Source organism: Nothobranchius furzeri, chromosome 7 (genome assembly GCF_043380555.1).
Source record: "Nothobranchius furzeri strain GRZ-AD chromosome 7, NfurGRZ-RIMD1, whole genome shotgun sequence".
NCBI lineage: Eukaryota > Metazoa > Chordata > Actinopteri > Cyprinodontiformes > Nothobranchiidae > Nothobranchius > Nothobranchius furzeri.
In genome coordinates, this window is record NC_091747.1 from 47,836,073 (window position 1) to 47,858,403 (window position 22,331).

Sequence of the window (22,331 nt, forward strand, 5' to 3'; positions counted from 1 at the left end):
CGCAGTTGGAAAATGTGCACAACAACCACGATCGGTGCCTATTTAAGAAAAACAATCAGAGTTTTGTCTAAATTAACGCATTTTCTTTTAAAATTTGAATCGAATTCAAATGTTTTAATTAATGATTTGCTTTTAAAATAAAAAATGGTTCGAATCTACTCGAGCTGGAAGAGGATGTGTGCGCACACGCTGTATCTCTTGACACATTAATCTTTTTGAGGCTTTTTAAATGTAATGTAACTCCAGCGCGCGCATCCTTCCTCACATAGCAACAGCACGCGTATGTTTACTGTCCAGAGTCCTTCAGCTGAGCGCATTCTACCCAAAAGCCAAAACAGGGGGTGAGTATTTCCCTGTGCTCGCGCTCATCTCGCGCCACCGCGGTCCACACCAGAACTGGGTCCATATCCCTTTAAAAGAAATCAGTGATGCAAACAAACTGTTTAGTGCGCGCTACTCGGCATCCAGAGCCGCGCCAAAGACAAAAGTTTGGGTAACTACTGACCCAAGTTTCTGGGGCGTCAGTGAGGCGGACCGCGGCTCGAACGGCTCTGTTCGGTCCGGTTCTGGAGTTTCAGCAGCGGCACAGAAGGAAGGAGACCCGGGGAACAGACGGAGGCTTGAGTGAGAAAAGAATATTGTTTTGTTTTTGGGTGTTTTTGTCCAATATATTAGCGTCTCTTGTTTTGCAATTTCTGTAAATTGTTGAAAGTAGAGCCAATATTTTAAAAGATGCGACGTTTAACATACAAATGTATTCGTTTATTTATCATTTTCTTTTAATGGAAGAGATTTTGTTCACAAAACTCAAAAATCTAATCAGTGACACTTTTAACCATTTCGCTTGTTTGTTTTGGAGACTTTAAAACAAACTTTTTACTCCGCATTTTCTTAACTTTCATTTCTTCTTTGCAAACTAACGTGAGAATAAAGTGAAAAACGTCAATAAATAATCCGGATTATAGCTGAATGTCACATCATTTCACAAAATGTATGCCTGCACCTGGAAAACGCGCACAGACCCTGCCGTGCATGCGCCCATCACAAGTCTAAACGGTGAAAGTTGAGAGTGAAAGATGTAATTAGACAGGCCACTCTCACGCTGCGATTGTTTCTCGCTTGTCGAAGGGAAGCGCAGATTAAACGTTGAGGCGCTAAATAAGCAGCAGACAATGGAGCCACAGACGGGCCGCTACCGCCTGGGCTTGGCCTCTAACCTCCCAGCAAAAACAGGGATGTCTGGAGGAAATGACACCGTTTTCAGAGTCTGAATTCTAATCAGAGCCTTTGTGCGCAGCGAAAACGAGACAAAAACCAACCCAAAGCCATCCACCAACCAGAGCCTCTAAAAATATACATACATTCTATTAATTGCATCTTGTAAAACGTGTCTGATTGGAGCATTTTCTCATTTTGACCAAATGCTTTGAGGTGAAACAGCAGAAATCCTCCTTCTGACGCAGCTTTTACACAAAACAAGCGTGCGTATTTTTGCAGCGTGCAGACCCGCTACTATTGTCTTCTTAGATGTTTTGGCTTTTTCACCCATGCAAGGAAAACGAATCATAATCTCTGCGTGTAAAGACCACCTCATGCTTTATCTTCATTACAATTTCTTTATTTCCCGATGGGCTCTGCGTGTTGTGACGTTCGGATTTGACCGATTATGGCAGAAAAAAAATTATAGGAGATTTTTCTGACTGAGTAAAGGTTATAATGTTTCTGTGGCTCATTTAAATTATTTGTAAATTACAACATTGTTATTTTTTATTACCAAACGGTTTATGATCTAATAATCCGACCTGCTTGTTTTTAATCATAACTCGTTTCTGCTGAAGCCGGTTCACATGAATGAGTTTTACTGTTCCACTGATTTCTATTAGAAAAACTATAATTTTATAAATAATCATAGCTTGTCTTTTCTTTTTATCCTAGTTTCTGTCATATAGGTGTGGTCAAATGTGCAATATGGGTCAAAGTGCAGTTGCCGTGATGACTTTAGAGACGTGTGTGTGTGTGTGTGTGTGTGTGTGTGTGTGTGTGTGTGTGTGTGTGTGTGAGAGAGAGAGAGAGAGAGAGAGAGAGAGAGAGAGAGAGAGAGAGAGAGAGAGAGAGCCATGCAGCTGTTGCAGCATATTCAGAAACCTGCAGTAGTCTGAGGATTGAAGCAAATGCAAGCACGACATCCTCTTATTGGCTGTTACTTGGCTCCAGAAGGCAAACTTGGGATGCTCGTTACTATTTTTCTTTTTCTTTTTTAAACAAGGTGTGTTTGATCCTCTGGAAGCCCACAAGGACGTTTGAGGTCAAATAGCAAAATCTGATCTGCTTTTAAAAGATCTGTGTAGATTTTATGTTAATATTTATAGTTTAGAATTAAGAAAACTTCTCAATATTATTTTATTTCAGAATATTTTAGTTATAAAGGGTGATTTTTAAAAATTTTGTTTAAAATCACAAAAACATCCTATGTTTAATGTCTCTATATTTACATGTTGCTATAGCTCCCCTCCCTCTCCCTCACGCACGCGCTCTCACACGCAGCACTCCTGGTGCGTTGTGCGCATGTGCCCGGTCCTTGAGTCCCCCCCCCCCCCCCCCCCCCCCCCCCATTCCTCTTCGTAGGATTGTCTCATACGTCACCATGCGCGGAGTACTATGGAGTACTACAAAAGGTGACGCGCAGGAGAAGGATTTGTGAATGGACGCCGTGATGTGTGCCAGCTCACAGATCAGAGGGCGGTGGGACCTCTGCAGATGCACCCACTACTCCCCCCCACCCCCCCTTCCTCACCACCCCACCCGTCACCATCCTCTGCCTCCACATGAATGGGGCTCTCTACATATCAGGTCTGTCACCGTTGCAGGGGTCGCAGCAAATCCTCCTGCTTCCTGCGCCTTTCACAAACCTGAAAGCATGCCTCTCTTCTATTTGATGATCCGCTATGATTTTTTTTCTTTTTCTTCCTTTTTCTTTGCGCCCTTCCCTTCCCTTGTTTTTTTTTTTTTTAGCGGGTCAGGCCGGCCAAGAGCAAAGGCAATAGAATAAACTACTGGAACTAATTGCAACCAAACAAGGGTCAAACACTCCAGATAAAATGAGGAGATTCATGTCTGGATGTAAAAGTTAAGATCTGGAATTTGATTTAGACTCATGATGCAAATAAAACAACCCATCGTTTCTTTTATTAAATAGATGATGTCTTTATAACTTTAACAGTTTTGCAGAGAAATCCCCAGGTGTTGCCACGCAGCGCACTTTTTAGTTCTCCAGAATCTTCCAGGCCCTTTTTCTGGGGTTTAATAACTCTTAATCCTCCTGATCGGTGTGGCGTAGATAAGTCTCGTTTGAATTGGGATTGTTCTTTAGGAGAGGCTTGTTTTTCATTCTTTCTTTTTTTCCCTCAAAACGGAGCTTAGCGCTAAACAACAACCCACCCTGAGCGCGCAATTAAGGCCGCGGCTAAATTAGAGGGAGTCTAATTGAATGCAGCTGAGTTCCCATCAGCAACTCTTGAAATCTGCACTAATGTGAAGAAAATAAGCGTTTGACGATCAATTATTGTTACTTTTTAGAAAAAAGGAGACATTTTTATTTGGTAAAGGGCAAGAAAATTAATAAAATCACGAAAAGTGCCAGATATAGAAAAGTATCAGCCTGTGGTAATTTTATTTATTTATTTTTGTAGCTGCAACTCAGTAAAATAAAATAAAAATAAAAAGTTTGAGAAACACTGGTTGGACGTAAAAAGTTCAATAACTCCAGTGCACATTTTTGGGGTTTGTATGAACAAATTAAAGCGAAAAGTGATCAGAATTAGAATGCTATGAATCTTCTTGATCATAATTAAAAATCGAATAAAAATAGAAGAATATGCTTCAAAATGAGTAAAATGAGTAAAATCATTACATTACATTTGACATGATTAAAGTTTTAAACTGTTATTTGGGTCAAAAATAAATTCAAACATGATTCAAACCAACAAAAACAACTTGTGGATCTTTACCTCACAAAAATAAATTGTGAAACACATTTTTACTGATTTTAAACTCATTTGTTATAGTTTTCAAAAAGAAATAATTATATACGTGGTGTTAAAGAGGAGTAAAAGTCACAATATTGTAAAAAAACGAATTTGTATTACTGAGTCATAAGTTTTGTGTTTTTTAAGGAAACAAACTCAAAAAGTGCATTAAAAGTGTGTTTTTGAAATGCGACCATATCCAAGCTGATGGGCTTGCTGTTTAAAAAATTAAATCTTTTTTGCAGCTCTGCAGGACATTTTACATGTCAGGAGGTTTTTACCTCCAACACCAAAGGATAAGCTGCACATGCAGCTATTTCTGTAACTTTAATGACTTTTTCTCGTTCTGCAGGAAAACAGAAAAAAAGCCGTGCGTCGTGAGAAGTGACAGTTTTTGGAATTTATAAAACTTTAAAGAAAAGCAAGACATTGAAAGATCTCCGCTCCACGCTCCCTTCAGCATAAAAAGTTCCTCCGTTCTCATGTGCGGGCCTGTCCAGGATGCTTTGCGGGGTTTAGATTGTCCGCATTTCTTAGTGCACCTGTCTGGCGCACAGGAAAGCAGGAACAAGTGGGAACCAGACAGGTGGAACGCACTTGCTGCAGAATAAACACACATTTATTGGTGCGAGAGCAGCTTCACCAGCATCAGATAGCGCCTGGGTGTCAGGCCGAGTCACTCACTGCGATGATGCGATCAGATTTTGATGCAAGGAGGTTTATCTGCGCTGTTTTTGTTTAGATTTATGCTGTGTAAAAAAAACAAACAAAGCCACTCGGTTATTCTAACAGATGTATCTTCTAAAACAAACAAAAACTATCAAACCACATAGACGTTTAGGCAACTTTGCTGTCCGTGCATTTGAGAAACAATTCCGACCATGTCTGTGCGCACATCTCTGCGTTAATTATAGCGCGCGGAGGTCAGTGAGCAGAGCCCTCTCCCTGTGTGGCATCGCGCCCTTTGCTGTTCAACTTGCCAAAATAGAGCTGGACTCCCCTGAAAGCGCCATGTGCCACCCCTCCCCCTCCCTCCACCCTTCCCCTGCGCACCTGAGTTGTTTTTACCCCCCAGGTAGCGGATATGCGGTGGTGATTTAGTCACTCACATGCAGGGAGCTGGTCGAACTTTTTACTTATTGTTATTATTTATATTATTATTATTATTGTTATTGTTTTGGAGTTTGCGTGTCTGCAGCTGCAGGCGAAACGCACGTCTCTTCATATAAACACGAATAAATATGAATGAAAACATGACAAACTTTGACCTTCAGCGCTTCCAAAGCGCTTTTGCAAACTTTTATTATTATAAAGTATATGTTCTGTTATATTTGTGGCTATTTTACTGATTAAATCTTAGTTTGTTTTTCCTTAAATGATTCATAAATCTTTTTAAGTGCATATACAGGTCCTCACATCTGGAACTTTCTGAGAATCAATGGTTTATAAGGCAACTTCTCATCTGTTGCACAAATGTATGCTTTAATTTTTTTATTGAATTTTCATGACATGTTTTAATGTAAATTGGTCTATTTTAAGGCACATTAGTCTTAAAGCCCTCAATGCAGGGAAAAAGACTATTTTTTTACCAATATTTTAGTTAAAAATTTTAAATAAGTACTTTTTAAATTTTTTGTTTCATTTCTTCCCATCAAACTAAAAAAAGCATACTATTTGACATTTGATGTATTTAAATGTCTTTCTTTATGAATGTTCAACATTTAGAGGACTTGCACCTCTAAGTCCCCATTAATCCTCACCTGCTTGTCTTATTACTATGGTTATTAATCAATTTCCAGATCTAAGCTGTCAGATGCACTGTTGTGTTTATGCATTGTTTCCATGAGCTTCATGCTGTCATTTTGTCCTGCAGAGGAAGAAGCAAATGGCTCTTCATGGTTTAAGCTTCATGCAAGTTGTTTATATTAGTTAATTAATTAATGTATTTATTTATTTTTACCCAGGGATTCACTGAACCCAGAGCACAAGACGAGCAATCAGCAGAAAAGCATGAATTAGAACGTGACCATTCTGCCCTGCAGACAGAGAGCAGCCTCACACTGCCATTTGAATAGGATCGGAGAGGTAATTTGAGCTAAAATGGAGTCCACCTTTGAGCCCCCCCCCCCCCCCCCCCCACCACCACCACCACCACACACACACACACACCCATGGCATCACTGTAATCCATTATTCCTGCCCAGTGCTGGGAGAGGCAGTGAATGAGGGCAAAAGAGGAGTGGACCCTGCTCTGGTGTAATGAAGACTCAGTAGACCTAAACGACACACACGCACGCACACGCGCACGCACACGCGCACGCACACACACACACACACACACACACACACACACAATCTTTCATTATCTATCTGGGAGAGCAGGACATTAATGCTGCTCAAGACCTTTTGGCTGAGGAATAAGGGAGCTGTGCTTTTCTCCACACTCGGTCCATTTCATTGACCTTATCATGCATGTTCGCTGCAGTGTAAGATAAATATTCCAAGAACAATATTCTGGCTCGCTGCTTAATAAAAGTATTTTTTTTTTGCATCTAAATGTGTTTTCTTAGACTGCAGTTTTATGATTCCCTCACTTATACATGCAACTTTAACACAAATACCTTGTTTCTTCAGATGAGTGTTTGATTTAAACTTACCCAGTGTAATTTTTTCATTAAAAAGGTGACATCCTCCACCTTGTAGGATTAAGACATGTGTGTTCCCTGTCCCTCCACTAGGGGTCTGTAGATGTCATGTCCAGACAAGCTGGGAGGATAAACACTGTCATCTGGTGGTAAAACAGGACAGTTTCCTAATTGTATTAAAATATGATTTACTCCACTTCTCAACAAAACCAGCTCCATCCAGTCCAGAGATTTGAAAATAGTCCAAACTGAAGCACCTTTAAAGTTAGGCTAAGTTTAAAAAGGGCTAAAAAATTTTTTAGTTTTTTTTTTGGTGAAATGTGGGGGAAACCCTAAAAAATGGGATTGAATCAATGAATACAACCATTCCCTTTGTGTAAGTGACCTATTTATAGAATGTAGTACTTATACTGATGCTTACATAGAAGCCGCATATATTTGATTTTAGTTGCAGGGTCAGGGTTAGGGTAGGGTTAGCCAGTGGCTTCATCTGCTTAAATAAAATAATAATAATAATAAATAATAAATTAAAAATTAAAACAAGGTCAAACTGAATCTTAAATGAGAAAAACAAAGTTATGCTGCTAATTTAGAAATAATCAAGTCAAAAAGAGCTCTAAGCAACATATAAGGAAAAGTTAAATTTGTATTTTTTTATGTGTTACAGGTGATTATTTAGAAAATATGCGCACTGCTATAACCAGTAGTGCTTTTAAAAAATAAAACTAATTGCAAAAGTGCAGGCTGTCAGCGAAATGTAGGTTAAAGTCAAGTCAAAGCTTTTTTTTTAGATAACATTGTTGTGTAACACAACCAATTAGGGACAAAAATATGACCGTAGAACACATAAATATACAAATTCACACAATAGAAAAATTTGAGAATTTTCAATACGTGCAAATGCAAATATTAAAGAGCAAGTAACCCCCAAATCAACCTTTTTTGGCTGATAAACTATATAAATGAGTGTCTAATCGTGCTGGAGACACGTGTAGTCAATAATTTTGCACTTTAGTGCATCTTAGTTCAAATAAAAATTTCCTGCCTAAAACTGTCAGTGATGCGCCTTTGTTAGATAAAAACTCTACACTGCATTTGAATTTAAATCTGCCATCACTATTGGCCAACAGGTTCACTATGACTTTAGCTGGTACATTATGATGTCACAAGGTCATTGTGAGTCTGTGTTTGTGTGTATTTGTTAGCGGCTCCGCCCTCTCGGTCTGCCAGGCAACAGCATTTGTTGCATTTTTCAAACAGGAAGTGGGAGTGGGGTAAGACTCTGGTAGGGGGTGACTTGCTCTTTAAAGAGACAAAAAAAGGATTAGGATTGTAAATATTCAAACAAAAACAATTAGGTCATTGCATCAGAGTGAGAGGTTGTCTCTCTTTCAAAGGAAATATGTTTCCCTAACTTTATTTTGCTTACCAATAGTTTCAAATAATTTATGTTTATTGAGTCCAATAGCTCCTAACTAGCTGGAGGAAACTAGAAATGCACCCAAAACAAAAACCCAGGACTCAGGAGGGCTCAATGTGTAATTTTGCTGGTCAATGCATTTCAATTCTACGAGATTTTTAACCCTCTGGAGGCAGGCGTTGCAGATTTGCGACGTTAAAACCTACCTACCTGGTTACTCCACATACGTATTTCATTAGCATTTTTTAACTCAGAAGTACCCCTGAAGGACTTAGTTATTCGTCCTTTTATCAAAACTTATTTTGAGCCTGAGAGGGTTAAAAGTGGAATAAGGTCTCTAATTATGTGGAGCTGTGGGGAGCTCAGCTCCCCCGAAAGGTTGATGGGCTCCCCTGGAAGCCCTCAGCTGACACAACCAGGGGGAGCCTGATAAGTGATCCAGCCCCCCCTTTCCCGCTCTGATGACGATGATTGGGTGGATGACCCCTCACCCCTCCCCACGCTCTTGCGTCACTCTAACGGGGCTTCCCCAGAAGACTGTCTAATTCAAACCATGGAATTGACTGTAGTATGAATTTTGAAGATAAATGTTTACTCAACTCCTTTTTCATGCAAAAGTTTGATTATGAATTCCTTCCGCATCACAGAAATTTATAAACCAACAGCTTTCACACACAATTACTGTTATCGCTCCAAAACAATGTTAATATGTGTGTGTGTGTGTGTGTGTGTGTGTGTAAGGTTGCGTTTAAACTTTTCTGTTCGAAATTCTTTTCCTTTAACTTTTTCTGTATCTACCATTTAGTTGCTGCGGTAATAAAAATCGATAAAAACCTGATCTCGTGTGCTGCTGTGTCTTTCACTGAGAATCATCCACCAAACAGAAACAATTTCTCACGGATTTTAAACAAATATGAGGTTCACGGACGATAAAGTGGGATAATAAAAGCCTAACCTGTGCGCGGAGTGGTTAAACTTTCATGTTTTCTGGCTTGACTGCATCAAATTAGAGGCCAACAGACTATTTCAAAGTCAAAGAGCTGTCTGCTTGTGCAAACCTATAGATGGCGCAAATCAATACATTATGTGACCCTTGCTTTGGCTTGTCTGGTTGCCTTAAAGGGAGGATGGAGAGACTAAGAAAGAAGGGGTGGGAGGAAAAATGGGGCTGCTTCTGGCAGCGAGGAGATGCTCTAATGGAGTCTTTCAGTTGTAAATGAAAGGAGGCTGAAGCTGAGGCCAATTATTCTTCCTGAGAAGAGAAACGAGGAGGGAAGAAGGTGGCGTGTGGCGCTGGATCGCTGCCCCGGCAAAGACATGGAGGAAGATAGATGGATGGAAAGATAGTGGTATAGAAGGAATTAAATGGCAGAAATTGGCTGCACTCCCAGAAATTTCCCCCAGTGCAAAAGGTTAACTGTCAGTCCCCTGCTAGGTATAAATAGAAGCCTGCCCTCCAGAAAGGGGTGCTGGGGGGGGGGGGGGGGGGGGGGGGGTTCCTCGTGATCCCTGTGACACAGAGGGGAGGGCTGGTCTTATACACACAAGAGGAAAGAGGATGGATGATGATGCCAAGAACATTACTGTGGCTTTGGAGACTGACAGAGACCAGAGACAAAGACCGTCCTCATCAGGACCACAGACAGCTCAATTTTACCTCATTAACCATAAATCAAACATTTGGTCTCCCGGTGAAGCTTGTGCCCTGGGTTACGTTTAATTAGTGGAGATTGGACTTCCCGGATAGGCGTAAGAAGACTAGACGAGATAGAACTTCCTGTTTTAAAAACAAAGAAAAGAAATTGGGAGTTTTGGGATGGAATTCATCAACCGGTTAAAGCTTCTGGGAGAGCAGCCCAATGAAAAAGTGACCGGCTTTGTAGTAAATACTGAGCAGAAGGGCACGTCCAGTGGTGAGTCAAGGGTGAAATCAGCCATCTTTACTGAACCAACAAGATGGGTACATTTTCACACAACTCTTTAGCTATGGCAGCTTTGAGGACCTCCTGGCACAATTTTGATTAATATATATATTTACATTATATTCAGAAGGCGAAGCTCTCGATTTACCGGTCGATCTATGTTCCTACCCTCACCTATGGTCATGAGCTTTGGGTAGTGACCGAAAGAATGAGATCTCAGGTACAAGCGGCCGAAATGAGTTTTCTCCACAGGGTGTCTGGGCTCTCCCTCAGTCATCTGGGAGGGGCTTGGAGTAGACCTGCTGCTCCTCCACATCGAGAGGAGCCAGTTGAGGTGATTCGGGCATCTGATTAGGATGTGAACACGTGGTAAAAAAGTAACTTTTCTGGTAACAATTTGTGATTAAAGGACAAATTCTTCTTCTCCAAGGAACCAAAAAAATAGAACATTTTCAAATATTTTTTACCCGTTGTTTGTAAAACGTTTGCATGACATGCTAAGAAATCAGCAAAGCAGCAAGATGCTTTGATTAGTTTTTAAGACTAACTCAGATTTCTATATTAAACACGTTTCCATGTTTTAAGTATCCAAGTCAACTATAAACACAGAAATTCATGTCTAGTGTTTTTTATTTATTTTTCACTTAAATTCAAGGTAGCAAAAATCATACACAGCTCAGACTGAAAACTAATACAACAAAAGGTGCTTCACCACCTCAGAAAGACAAAACAACAAAAAGCGTAAAATAAATAAAGTTTCCTCTTTTGTCAGCATACCTGAATGAAAGCAGATGAAGTTTTTAAAAAAATAAATCAGGTTTCCTCTAACAATGCTACGAAATGAGACTTTCTCTGAGGGTCATTGCTGTTGACTCCAATAATGTAATCTGACTGAATCGGGTTCACAAAAACAAAATAGCGTGATTTAACAACTCACACTGCATTTACAAACTTTTTTTTAGTCTTTGTCAGAAATAATAAATAAAAAAGGAGAATCAGGAGATGTATAATTTGATTGCACTTGATCTTTAAGACCCCCTTAAACACAAACATGCTGCAGGTCTTAGTGTGGTAAAGAACAGCGGTCCGATTGCAGAAAGCTATTTTACATTTGAGCATCCATGACATCATACACATGAGAAAAAACTAGTGACAAAAGCACTAAATTCTATAAAACAGGCAATCACAGATTGCAAATCTTGACGTAATATGCCCTACCCTCCTGAATACTTTACTGTGTGTAAAATGATTGGAAATCAAAGGGGTCGACGACATTTAGATCAGATCAATGAAAAATGGATACTTGTGGTACATTCTTTGCACCTTAGTGGCTTTAAATAAATCTCTGCACGTTTACATTTAATGGACATTTCAGCCCCAGCTAATGCTGCATAATAGCACCGCACCTGAACCAAGTTTTTATTTCTTCCAAAAAAAATTGGTCTTTTTTTCTTATCTGGAATTAAAAGAGACAAATCTAATGGAGTAATCACTTGTCTCGCTCTGGAACTAAATACGATACTTGACCTGTTGGTAAATACAGATTTTTCTGTTGTAATTGATGCAGTGTGCTTTGTTTTATTTATTTATTTTTTTTACAGCCACCCCATTTTTACTTTACTCCACTTATCAAAATCTACAGAAACATTTTGAGAAACAATTTGCTTTCTTCCCCCCCCCAAAATCCCTGATTATGCAGCTACTCAGCCAACAATGTGTTACTTCTGCTTTTTAAACCCTCCAAAAAAGGCCAGTTTTATCATCTGCAGCTGAGCCAAATCGCAGTTAAAGCTGCCGTTCTGCATTAAGAACTTTAAGAGGGGCCCAGCTGCAGGTTGCTCTCCTCGGGGGCCAACTTCTGTGAGCATATATGGTCTGATGCAAGAAACCAGCAATATAGCATCAGTATTTACTCACAGTCGACCGACGAGGGCTCAAATGAAATTCAGTTTCAACTTTGTTACAGAACGGGAAACTACAGCACTTTTGTGTGTTTTTGTATTGATCTTAAAAATAGCTAGAATTTTTTTTAAAAAAAAAGGAGATTTTTAAGTCTAAATATATTCACTGAAATAATCTTTTGACTTAAAAAAATATCTATACCTACAAAGTACCTAGAAATGTTCAGAATTTTTACAGTACTGTCACTTTTTGTTTAATTATTGTCCACCTCATTTTAAATTTATATATAAAAAAGGATAATTTAAAGAAAGCAACATAATTCTCAAAATGTTTACACACACACACACACACACATGCTTTAGGTTTATGAAAACTTACAAAAAATACTTTGTTTTGGTTTAAATGGGAACGTAGCACTCCCCGGTGATGCCACTAAATACGACTCCACGTAAGAGTGATGAGGTTTTTTGTACCAGCAGACATTTCCCTTTTATGATTCTAAGTCTAACAAGAGAAAAATTTAAATACATCAGTCTCATCACATCTTCCAGCCAAGACCAAAAACAGTCACTGAAAATCAAAACACTCAAAGAAAAGGCGAACCCCGTCTTCTTGTCTCGTGTGAAGGAAGTCTTAATGCCGACAGAGATAAATGAGGAGTTGTTTGGCCACAAACAGGTTCAGAGGACATGGCACGTTAGACGATGGACTTTGAGGATCCAAAAGGATGTAGTCGAAACTATGAGTCTCTTCTTTTCTCAGGTCATCATACCCCTCTCTCCGAAAACCAAACCGTCTCTATTTTCATCCGTTTTTTACCTCGTTGTACGTCTTTCTGCTAGAGTTCAGTCCATGTGGGGTTTCTCACACCCACCCTGAGGAGAAACAAACACATCCAGCATCAGAAATCACATCTTTGGGTCTATTGCTTACATTTGAATATTTAATGTCAACAGGCCCATTTTCACTGTCGGAACTAATTTTACCAGACCTTAATGGCATGCCCGTGTCACCAGTTCATCCGGCGTTGGCGCCGTTTTAACATAGTCAGAAAAGCCAGAATTCTTGCAGCTTTGTGATCTTCTATAGAGCGCCGTAAAACCTGATCATTGAACGCCACTTTTTACACAACAAAGCTGCTCTTCACATCCCCGAATGAATTAAATAACGGCATACTTTGATCGAATAAAACATTTAATGTCAATAATGTCCGTGGATGCCTTTTGGAGCTGATCTGTGACGTCACCCACGGCTGAAACTTTTGCAATATTCAGACGTTTTGGCAAAATCCTGAAAGAAACGATTTTTTGAGGAGAAACAGCTGAAAGGACGGAGCCATCGTTTTGTCCCCATCGCTTTCCTTTGCCAGAAATTTCCCAGAACCTCTACGGTGGTGACACAGGTAAAAATTTTTCCTTTGACGAGATTATGTTCCTCCATTGAAACAGTTAAAATATTAATATTTTAAAAAGTTTTTGTCAATTATCCTGCTTCTAAATGGTTCTATTAAGTTCTAATAAAGCTGTTTTAGTGTAACAGTAAAGAACCAGGTACACTGGAAAACTAAAAATACAAGCGGATTTTCTCTCCGATACTTCTAAACACGATCAAATGGAGCAAAAAGGGGGGATAAAATCTAAAGAAAGCTTCGAGTTCAAACTTGTGCCAACATTCCTTGGGCCTCTTCACAAAAAACAAAACAAAACAAAAACAAGTAGCTAATGACCCTCTGGTCAGCAGAGTCTGGACTGGCTCGGAGTCTCGCCACGACTGTGAAAAACAACAGCTCCTAATCTGCTTTCACGCTTTCCCTCAGTCAAACCGAGAACTCGTACTTCACAGGCGGAATGAGGTGGGGCTTCCAGACAGACGCTCAATAAAGACATCAAAGCCCACTTCATGGGATAATTATGAAGGAAGAGAAAATGCTCTTTGCTCACATGTAAACCATTCCACAATCTTATCTGCTGTGGCGGCTCAGCTGGATAATTATTAATAAAGCAAGTGTGATGAACAGGAGGCGTTTGAAGTCATTATTTGTTGTCGAGGAACGCAGAAACTCATAGAGATAAACGCTGAGGGGTCTTTTCAGCAAAGATGTCTGGGGGAAAACTTTCCAAAGTATCACAGAGATTCAGTGTTTACTCTGGAATTTTGACTTGGCAGATGGGGAAAAGGTGCTGGACTGAGATCAAGAGAACGGAGAGCTGTTCTGTTAAAACCAAAGATCTGGCAGATCTGCAAATGGTGACATATGCGGCCTCGGATTGGTCGGTATTAAGCTGTCTTTTCTGAAGGTGGATGGCATTGTTGCTAAGGCAGGAAGAGGAGGGTCCCATTTTAAATCTGACCTTATAGGAAGCAGTAAGGGTGTACTGGCAATAATCTGGTTTGTAGCCTCCTGGTGGTTGTTGCATTGTTATGTATTGCCTTGTAAATGTTAATAAAGGCTTTGTAAAATAAAAATTGGCAAGAATCTTGCAATACGATATAGATCACAATGACAGGTGAGACGATCCAGTTTATCTCGAAACTAAAAGCCAAACAACGTTTGTGATTTTTAGGACCGAGTTTAATTGGGGAACTCAGGTCAGGCACTTCCAAGACACTCCAGTATTTTGCCATAAACCAGGAGCGTGTCCAGGGGGTGGCCTGGGGTAGCACATGCCAACCTTGGAATCTGATTGGCCACCCCACTGAATTTCCTTTAAACAGACTTGTCCACCTTGTCCTTGATTCGGAAAAGGGTAGAATGCCTTCTCCGGGTCAGGGGTGAGGTCCTGCCCCAAGTGGAGGAGTATCTCGGGGTCTTGTTCACGAGTGAGGGAAAACTGGAGCGTGAGATCGATAGGCGGATTGGTGCTGCATCTGCAGTGATGCGGGCGTTGTACCGGTCTGTCGTGGTGAAGAGAGCTGAGCCAGAAGGCGAAGCTCTCGATTTACCGGTCGATCTATGTTCCTGCCCTCACCTATGGTTATGAGCTTTGGGTAGTGACCGAAAGAACGAGATCGCGGATACAAGCGACCAAAATGAGTATTCTCAGAAGAGTGGCTGGGCTCTCCCTTAGAGATAGGGTGAGAAGCTCGGTCATCCGGGGGGCTCGGAGTAGACCCGCTGCTTCTCCACATTGAGAGGAGCCAGTTGAGGTGGCTCGGGCATCTGGTCAGGATGCCTCCTGGACGCCTCCCTGGTGAGGTTTTCCAGGCACATCTAACTGGGAGGAGACCTGAAGGTAGACCCAGGACACGGCAGAGGGACTATGCCTCTCACCTGGCCAGGGAACGCCTTGGGATTCCCCCAGAGGAGCTGGCCCAAGTGGTTGGGGAGAGGGAAGTCTGGGCCTCTCGCCTTAGGCTACTGCCCCTGCGACCCGACTCCGGATAAGCGGATGAAAATGGATGGATGGAGACTTGTCCACAAAAAGCTTGGGGTAAAAAAGAAAAAGCATAACCATTGGTGCCACTTACCTGGGCCACCCCATTTTAAAAGATCTGGCCACGCCACTGCCATAAACTTGAATATATAAATACCTCAGTGGGGGCTGGAGAGCGTCGCTATATTAGGTGGATTTCTCACTCTCCAAACCCAACTGGAGTCAATACAGGTTGAGCAAATATGCCTGTCTTTTGTGCAGCCTACTGTTGCAGCAACAGGCGCATTATTGAAAAGAGATCATCTGGGATTTCTACTGACTTTTCTGGCTACCCGTTGGGATTTTACATTTGAATTTATTTTCTATCCATCCATCCATTTTTGGCCGATTATCCAGGGTCAGGTCGCAGGGGCAGTAGCCTAAGTCGAGAGGCCCAGACTTCCCTTTCCCCATGCGCTTGGGCCAGCTCCTGCGGGGGAATCTCAAGGAGTTTCCTGGCCAGCCAAGAGACATATTCCCTCCATCGTGTCCTGGGTCTTCCTTTAGGTCTTCGCCCAGTTGGACGTGCCCGGAAAACCTCACTAGGGAGGCGTCCAGGAGGCATCCCAACTAGCTGCCTGAGACAATTTATTTTATTTTATTATATTTATATTTTAACTATGATGCCATACCATATGTGTGTCTTTGTGAAAAAGGATAATAAAATGTGTGATTTAGTTGGGTAAACGTCTTCCTCGGTAAAAAAATGCCATTGGGGGCGAAAGAATAGAGATTCATCCAAGATGGCAGCCCGCTGCTACACCAGCACCAATAGGCAGCGCTAATCCACAGAGTGTCTATGTATATGATGAAGGCAGTAAAAAATCCTGCCCCCTAGCAGTTGAAGTTTGAATAGCAACACATATACAATAAATACTTGCATTTAAATACTCAATAAAATTGATACTGCCTTTGAATATTGATTCAGAATAATAAAATATTGCGATATTTCAGTGCAGCAACATTTTTATACATCACTGGGAAGCAGTTAAAAAATGGCAGAAAATGTTACCATGGCAAGTTGGCGTCCGATGTTTCCCACAGTAACGCCGCCTGAGAAGAAAATACACGGGAGCCAGGAACGCACGTACAAAAAGTCTGGAGATGTGTACCTGAAAATAGAACAAAAAAAGAAAAGCTTTTTACTTTACTTCTCCAAATGAAGACATTTCTGGTTCTGCATAATTAAGCAAAGACCTTACTGAAAAACTCCATTGTAGACCAGCAGCTGTGAGATGATGGTAGCTAAGAAGGCCGTGGTGATGCCCAGACCAAACCCACTTCTGGAGCGGTCAAATGTCCACCAGAGGCCCAAAGACAAGGCCGCCAGTGTGAGGGACAGCTGCACGTTGTTGGCAAAGTCTAGTTTCTGTGTTACTGTGGGTTAAGGGCAAAGTTAAACAAGATGATGATGATGTGCTTTTGTTCAAATATTGTTTCGACCGCCTGGTTTCAAGTTCAACCATTAGTGTCAAAAGTTATTGTGTTACTCTCATCCAAACAGGAGGTGGAATATTTTTCCACTTTTCTCCAATTTTCTGGGACAAAAAACTAGCATTAAAATAAGGATTACTTAGGGAAAACATCACAAAAGGATACAACACTAGCATGGTTGATGCCAACAAACACTGCAATGCATCTCATGACGCTTGCCCACTCCCTCTTGAACTTGTGCGGTTCCCCCAAATGGCTGTCGAGGCAGGGATAGAGCAGGCCAACAACAGCTGGAAATAGAAAAAAATGGAACAAAAAGTCAGGAATTATGCAAGATAAGCACAAATTCTCTGAACTAAACAGGACACATCCTGTCAGAGCTGGTTATATGCTGACCAAGTGTTGTTTTACTTTGTGACACATCCATTCACATAGATATCATTAAGTGTTTAAAGAAAAAAGCAAAGAAATGTTCTATTATTTATTGAATTTTTTTTGTTTGATTGTGTATTTGATGAAGTGGAATACAGATACATTTTTTGATTGTGACTTTTTATTACTTTACCACATTTAAATGAAAAAAAAGAAACTAATACAGACTTTCACAGCAAAATAAAATACTTGTAGTCAACCTTTTTTTAAAATAGCTGTAATAATTTAAAAAAATACCAAAGACCAAAAAATATGTTTAAGTCAAAGACGTTGTCCAGCCTCTAGAAATGATGTCCTTTTTATATTTAAATTTTAAAAAAGTACTTTGGGCATTTAACAAAAACTAAGGTAACTTTAAATGAGGACAAATTGTATTCTAAATCACAGCTCTTCATTAAACCTAGTGTTACAATAATTAGCTATAACTTCTACAGTGAAAATTAGACACAGTCATTTTGTTTCACTTTTTTTAACGGATTAAAAGTCAAGACTGGTGAAACATTTTAAATCTGCCAGGAAATAATGTGGTAATTTCTTTATAAATGCCTTTAAAACCTAAAAATGTAACTGGTCTGAAATATCTAGCGAGGGAAGTTCTGATTTTTTCCAATTTTTGGCATAACTGAACAGACACAATTTAACCAATGATCATGCTTGACTGGTGATTTAAAAGTACCAGGACTAACCTAATCTGTTTGTTGTGCACAAAAATGAAGTGGAAAACAGCTATTTAATTAAACTAAAGTTTAACAAGCTGGAGTAAATTAAACATGCTGAAAGACAAAAAGCTAAAAGTTTTCTGCTCAGCAGCACATGGAAGGAGGAGCAAAACGCGTTTTTTCTACCTCCTCTCATTTCCGGGTTCCTGGCCTTAAAGGGGGCGGCCCTTATCTCACCCGTTATGACACCAGCTAATGAGCGAACAGCTCACGTAGACTCTGACCAATCAGAAGCCAAGAAGCTCTACCGTCTGCAACTAGTCGTGTCTTTTGATACTAGACTGCCACTCAACCATAAAAAGTCTTCCCCGACGGAAGAAAAACAGCGTTACAACAACAACAGCGTTACAACAACAACATAGTAAAGCCGAATGACAACGTATCGCAGTAGGACACGATAGAAAACGACAAATTAGAAGATTTTCAAAATGTGTTGTTATAAAGCCGCGTTTGATTTATTAAATGACATAAATGGGTGCTTACTTTAGCGTGCAAGTGCAAATAAGAATAAAATATGATTTTCCAGACTCTTAATGCCTACAAATGAATTATAAATTAAATGTATCCTCCTCGTTAGCATTTTTAAATTAAATAAATAATGCTCCACGGTAACCCCTCCCCTCTTTGCTTGTCTTTGTCCCCAAATTAGCTGTAAACTAATACAGTTATGAAGTTCACCTCCGTTTATGGTCCACTTACCTGCTCCTGTACCGCAGCATGGCGGGATCCACCAGGCAGACGAAAACAAAGTTGTCATCACCTCCTCTGGAAAAAGGGTGACATTTCTTTGTATCTGCAGCAAGTTGAGCACCAGGGCGAGGAAGACCCCAACCGTGAAGAGGACGAGACCCCTTCGGATCAGGTTGGTGGTCCTGCCGTGGTGGAGGGAGCCGTAGGCAGTGCTGAGCACCTTGGTGGTGATGGACATCATTTCTTCAGCTTTAGATGCGAACCAGCTGGCGCCAAATGAATCTTTAGTTTTAGCTTTTGGTGAACAAGGGCAGCTCCAGTAGTGGTCCTCCAGTCTGGGCATTTGGCACTTCTGAGCTGTTTGAAAGCAGATTCATTCAATTATCTCACATAAAAAAGACACGTTGAGGCAAGGATGACGCGATTCTTGGTCCTTACCTTGTTGATCTCCAGATGAATTAAGTGTCTGGTCCAAAACGAAACCTGCACTCCAGCTCATTCGAGTTAAGCCACGATCCCCGTTTTGCTTTCCTGCTGTTTCCGACAAGGACAGCCGTCACGTCGTTTGTTCACATCATATTTAGTAAACACACAGCGTTGCTTCATTCTACAGCTAAAAGAGCTCGTACCCCAAAAAGAACCAGGACTTCCACTGCAGAAAACAATCTCAGCTGTGTCTGGTGAGAGGCGGCAGCCAATCAGAGCGCGGCAGCTGATATGACGTGACACCAACGCCCCGCCCCGTCGTCCGGTTCAGACAGACTGATCAGGAGGCTGCAGGGCTGAAACGAAAGTAGAAATACTTTAAATAGCGGGAAACATGTAACTCTGGTTTTACATAACATTTAAAATGGGGTGATTAAATATATGAGGACACATTTAAAGGGACACAGTCAAACATTAACATTGATCATGAACGTTAATTCATAATCTACAAAATCAGTTTTGCAAAGTATATGGCAAAAAGTAGATTACATCTGATCAGAACAGACTAAAACCTGATAACATTTAAACGTCTTACAAAAGTACAATGAATAGAATCAAATTTTCAGGTTTTATTCTAGTCAAATGCCAGTGCTGGAGGTTTTCCATATTACATATAGTTTTCTCAAATTATCACATGAGTTTTGCATTCACTCCAACACCCATATTGGATTGGAACCCATTGAATTTTCAGCCCAGGCTAATGTTTTACACTGTGGGGTGGCAGCTGCAAAGGCGTGATCACCTACTACTCTTCACCCTAGGGACATCTTAGGTTGTTTGATCTTAATGTCCTGTCAGTCAGACCAATAAAAGTTTTGAAAACCAACAACAGGAAAAAGAAAAACTCTACTGGTCATAGAGCTAAGAAATAAAGCTGGCTATAGTGATGGTGGTCCATCCATGCATGACGTTATGGTGTAATGTAGACCAATGGTTCCCACATTTTTTACCTTCAGATAAAAAAAATGACAGATATTAAGACTTACAATATATCTTATTGAACTATACATACTTTACTAAAAGCAAGGGCATAATGAAAATTTACAAAGACAATGTACTAGGAATATATATATATATATATATATATATATATATATATATATATATATATATATATATATATATATATATATATTAGGGACACACAAAAAATCAATAAACTTGAACATTGCTACATTTTGTATGCTGGATTGATAGTTAAAAACAATATATTGATTTTAATTGAGAATTTATGTACAAACATTTACTGTATTTCTTTTGTGTGGTAAAAAAATCTCTGACTGCTAGTCATCTGTTTTTTTACTGCCTTTATGACGGAACAGTGACATCTCGCAGTAACACCAGATGTGTCTTGGAAGCATCTCGCCTGAATTTTTCAATGAACTTCAGTCCTAAAAATTGCAAATATTGTCACCCCTGTATTGTGAAATATATTGTTTTGCCGTATTTTTGTCAATACACACTCCTAACCCCATGTTAAACTCAGATTATAAATTTTAGTTTTACCTTTATACCATTTACAATAAAATATTACAGGAATAAAAAATTTTAAAGTCATGTTAGAATTCAGGAAAACATTTTAAGACCCCAGCCTTAAAGCTTTGTGACCCAAACTCTAGAAAGTCTAACAGAGGCTTTAGAGAGTTTTTCCGTTTTTTCTTTTATGGGTAAAAAATTCGTAACAACATCTCTAAAGTGCTTGTACCGGTTATCAAAAGCAGTTTTAATAACAACGATGACTTTTCAAAATGAAAATAGTTTGTCTTTTACCAGTCAGAACAGGATTCCTCTAAGATGGAGACTGTGAGTGTCTTCTTTTCTCAATAAATCTGTAGCATCTTCCAACTCAACTAATCTCTCATCACAGGAGCTCTTATATAGACATGCGTCGAAAACGGGGTTAGTAGCACATGCGTTTGTTTTTCTGATGTTGGTAACAGGTTATTGACCTCTGGGTCAGTCTACTGGAGGTGTGTCTCTTGGGGCAAGTTGTGGCGCTCCTGCATATCAGTCAGACAACATATAACTGGATAAAAGGTCAGTATTCATTTTTCAAGGACCAATAACAACATGGGTTAGATTAGGTAACATAATCTGGAGAGCACAATAACAGATACTGCATGCATGTGTTGAATACATTTGTATCCACAAAGAAATAAACTGGAAATAAAAAGCTAATTTGCTGATGAAAATGTTATTTAACCCTCCCACTGTCTTTATGGGTGACCCCGCAAGAAAAGTTGACCATTGAGCAGGATTGATGGTTTATCCCATTAGGTCCACATAGCAGGGGTGAGGTGGTGCTCACACCTCACCCCTGCCACATGGACCCAAGGGATAAACCATCAACCCTGCTCAATGGTCAACTTTCCTCGCGGGGTCACACCCATTAGGACAGCGGGAGGGTTTAACAGATATGTCATATTTCCTGCAAAACCATGAGCACCAATGACATGGATGACTGACTTCATTCAAACTGATTCACAGGTTAAATGCATGACCTGCAGCAAATTTAGTAAACAAATTCAGATAGCTGGGGAAAAAAATCTGTTTTGGGGATTATCAAACTGAGCTGCTGAAATCCCATATTGTTGCATTTATTACTTCATTATACAAAGATGCAGAGCTGAGATTGAGTTTAGCATTATGGTTGTTAGAACTGGTTTTTGGCTATCACCCAATGTTGAAGTGTACTTGGACTAAACACAGAGCCCCACGTAGCTTCAGATCCTTGTGTCATCAGTGCATGATTGGAGAGAAAAAGTGCTCCACTAACAGGTTGCACAATGACTGCCTGTAAATAGGGGATTGGGAAACTCTGCAAAGAATTTAGCGAAATTAAAAAACTTAAAAAGGCACCCACCATGCATATTAGTGTGGATCATTTATGGTTTTATGAACTAGCTATACTGGTAGTTTAGGGTTAGCATCTTGTTTAGATGATAAAACTTTTAAAATATTTTGATAACTCTAGTGTTTTAGTTGTTAATAGTCGTAGAAGTCATTCAAACAGACAACAGTAAAGCTGCTAAATGGACTTTAGAACATGTGACTTACTTATAACTACATGATATGAGTGGCTTCAAATGCAGAAGAATTGTAGCAGGTGAAAGTAATTTACACTTTGTATTTATTGGGGTTGTTTTATCTTAAACTTAAGAATTGTTATGGATACATACATTTAAATCATATTATGTCTCCATATAGGTAGCCTAAGTCATGCCCATCTACTTCCGGACCAGT

General features: G+C 40.0%; 1 protein-coding gene across 2 annotated transcripts; it reads right to left on the reverse strand.

Moving 5' to 3' along the window:
- Nucleotides 1–10,624: 10,624 nt before the first annotated feature.
- insig1 (insulin induced gene 1) lies at nt 10,625–20,973 on the reverse strand. 2 transcript variants are annotated; one of them, XM_015954620.3, is made up of 8 exons: nt 20,859–20,973; nt 19,232–19,384; nt 19,041–19,133; nt 18,612–18,959; nt 16,927–17,051; nt 16,530–16,696; nt 16,340–16,439; nt 10,625–12,789 (listed from the first exon to the last, which is right to left on the reverse strand). In XM_015954620.3, exons 3-8 carry the CDS (start codon nt 19,099–19,101, stop codon nt 12,760–12,762), a joined length of 831 nt encoding a protein of 276 aa, XP_015810106.3. In that variant the 5' UTR covers nt 19,102–19,133; nt 19,232–19,384; nt 20,859–20,973; the 3' UTR covers nt 10,625–12,759. The 2 variants fall into 2 exon arrangements, with proteins under 2 accessions (XP_015810106.3, XP_015810105.3); XM_015954619.3 differs by having other exon boundaries at nt 19,041–19,136.
- Nucleotides 20,974–22,331: the final 1,358 nt, after the last annotated feature.

Bases quoted from the DNA above. Each gene is read 5' to 3' on its own strand.
- insig1 (XM_015954620.3), bottom strand. From the start codon at position 19,101: ATGAGCTGGAGTGCAGGTTTCGTTTTGGACCAGACACTTAATTCATCT. The intron at 18,960-19,040 runs GTAAGGACCAAG...GCTTTCAAACAG, and splicing joins TTCATCTGGAGATCAACAAG to CTCAGAAGTGCCAAATGCCC. The intron at 16,440-16,529 runs GTAAGGTCTTTG...TTCTATTTTCAG, and splicing joins GTCTACAATGGAGTTTTTCA to GTACACATCTCCAGACTTTT.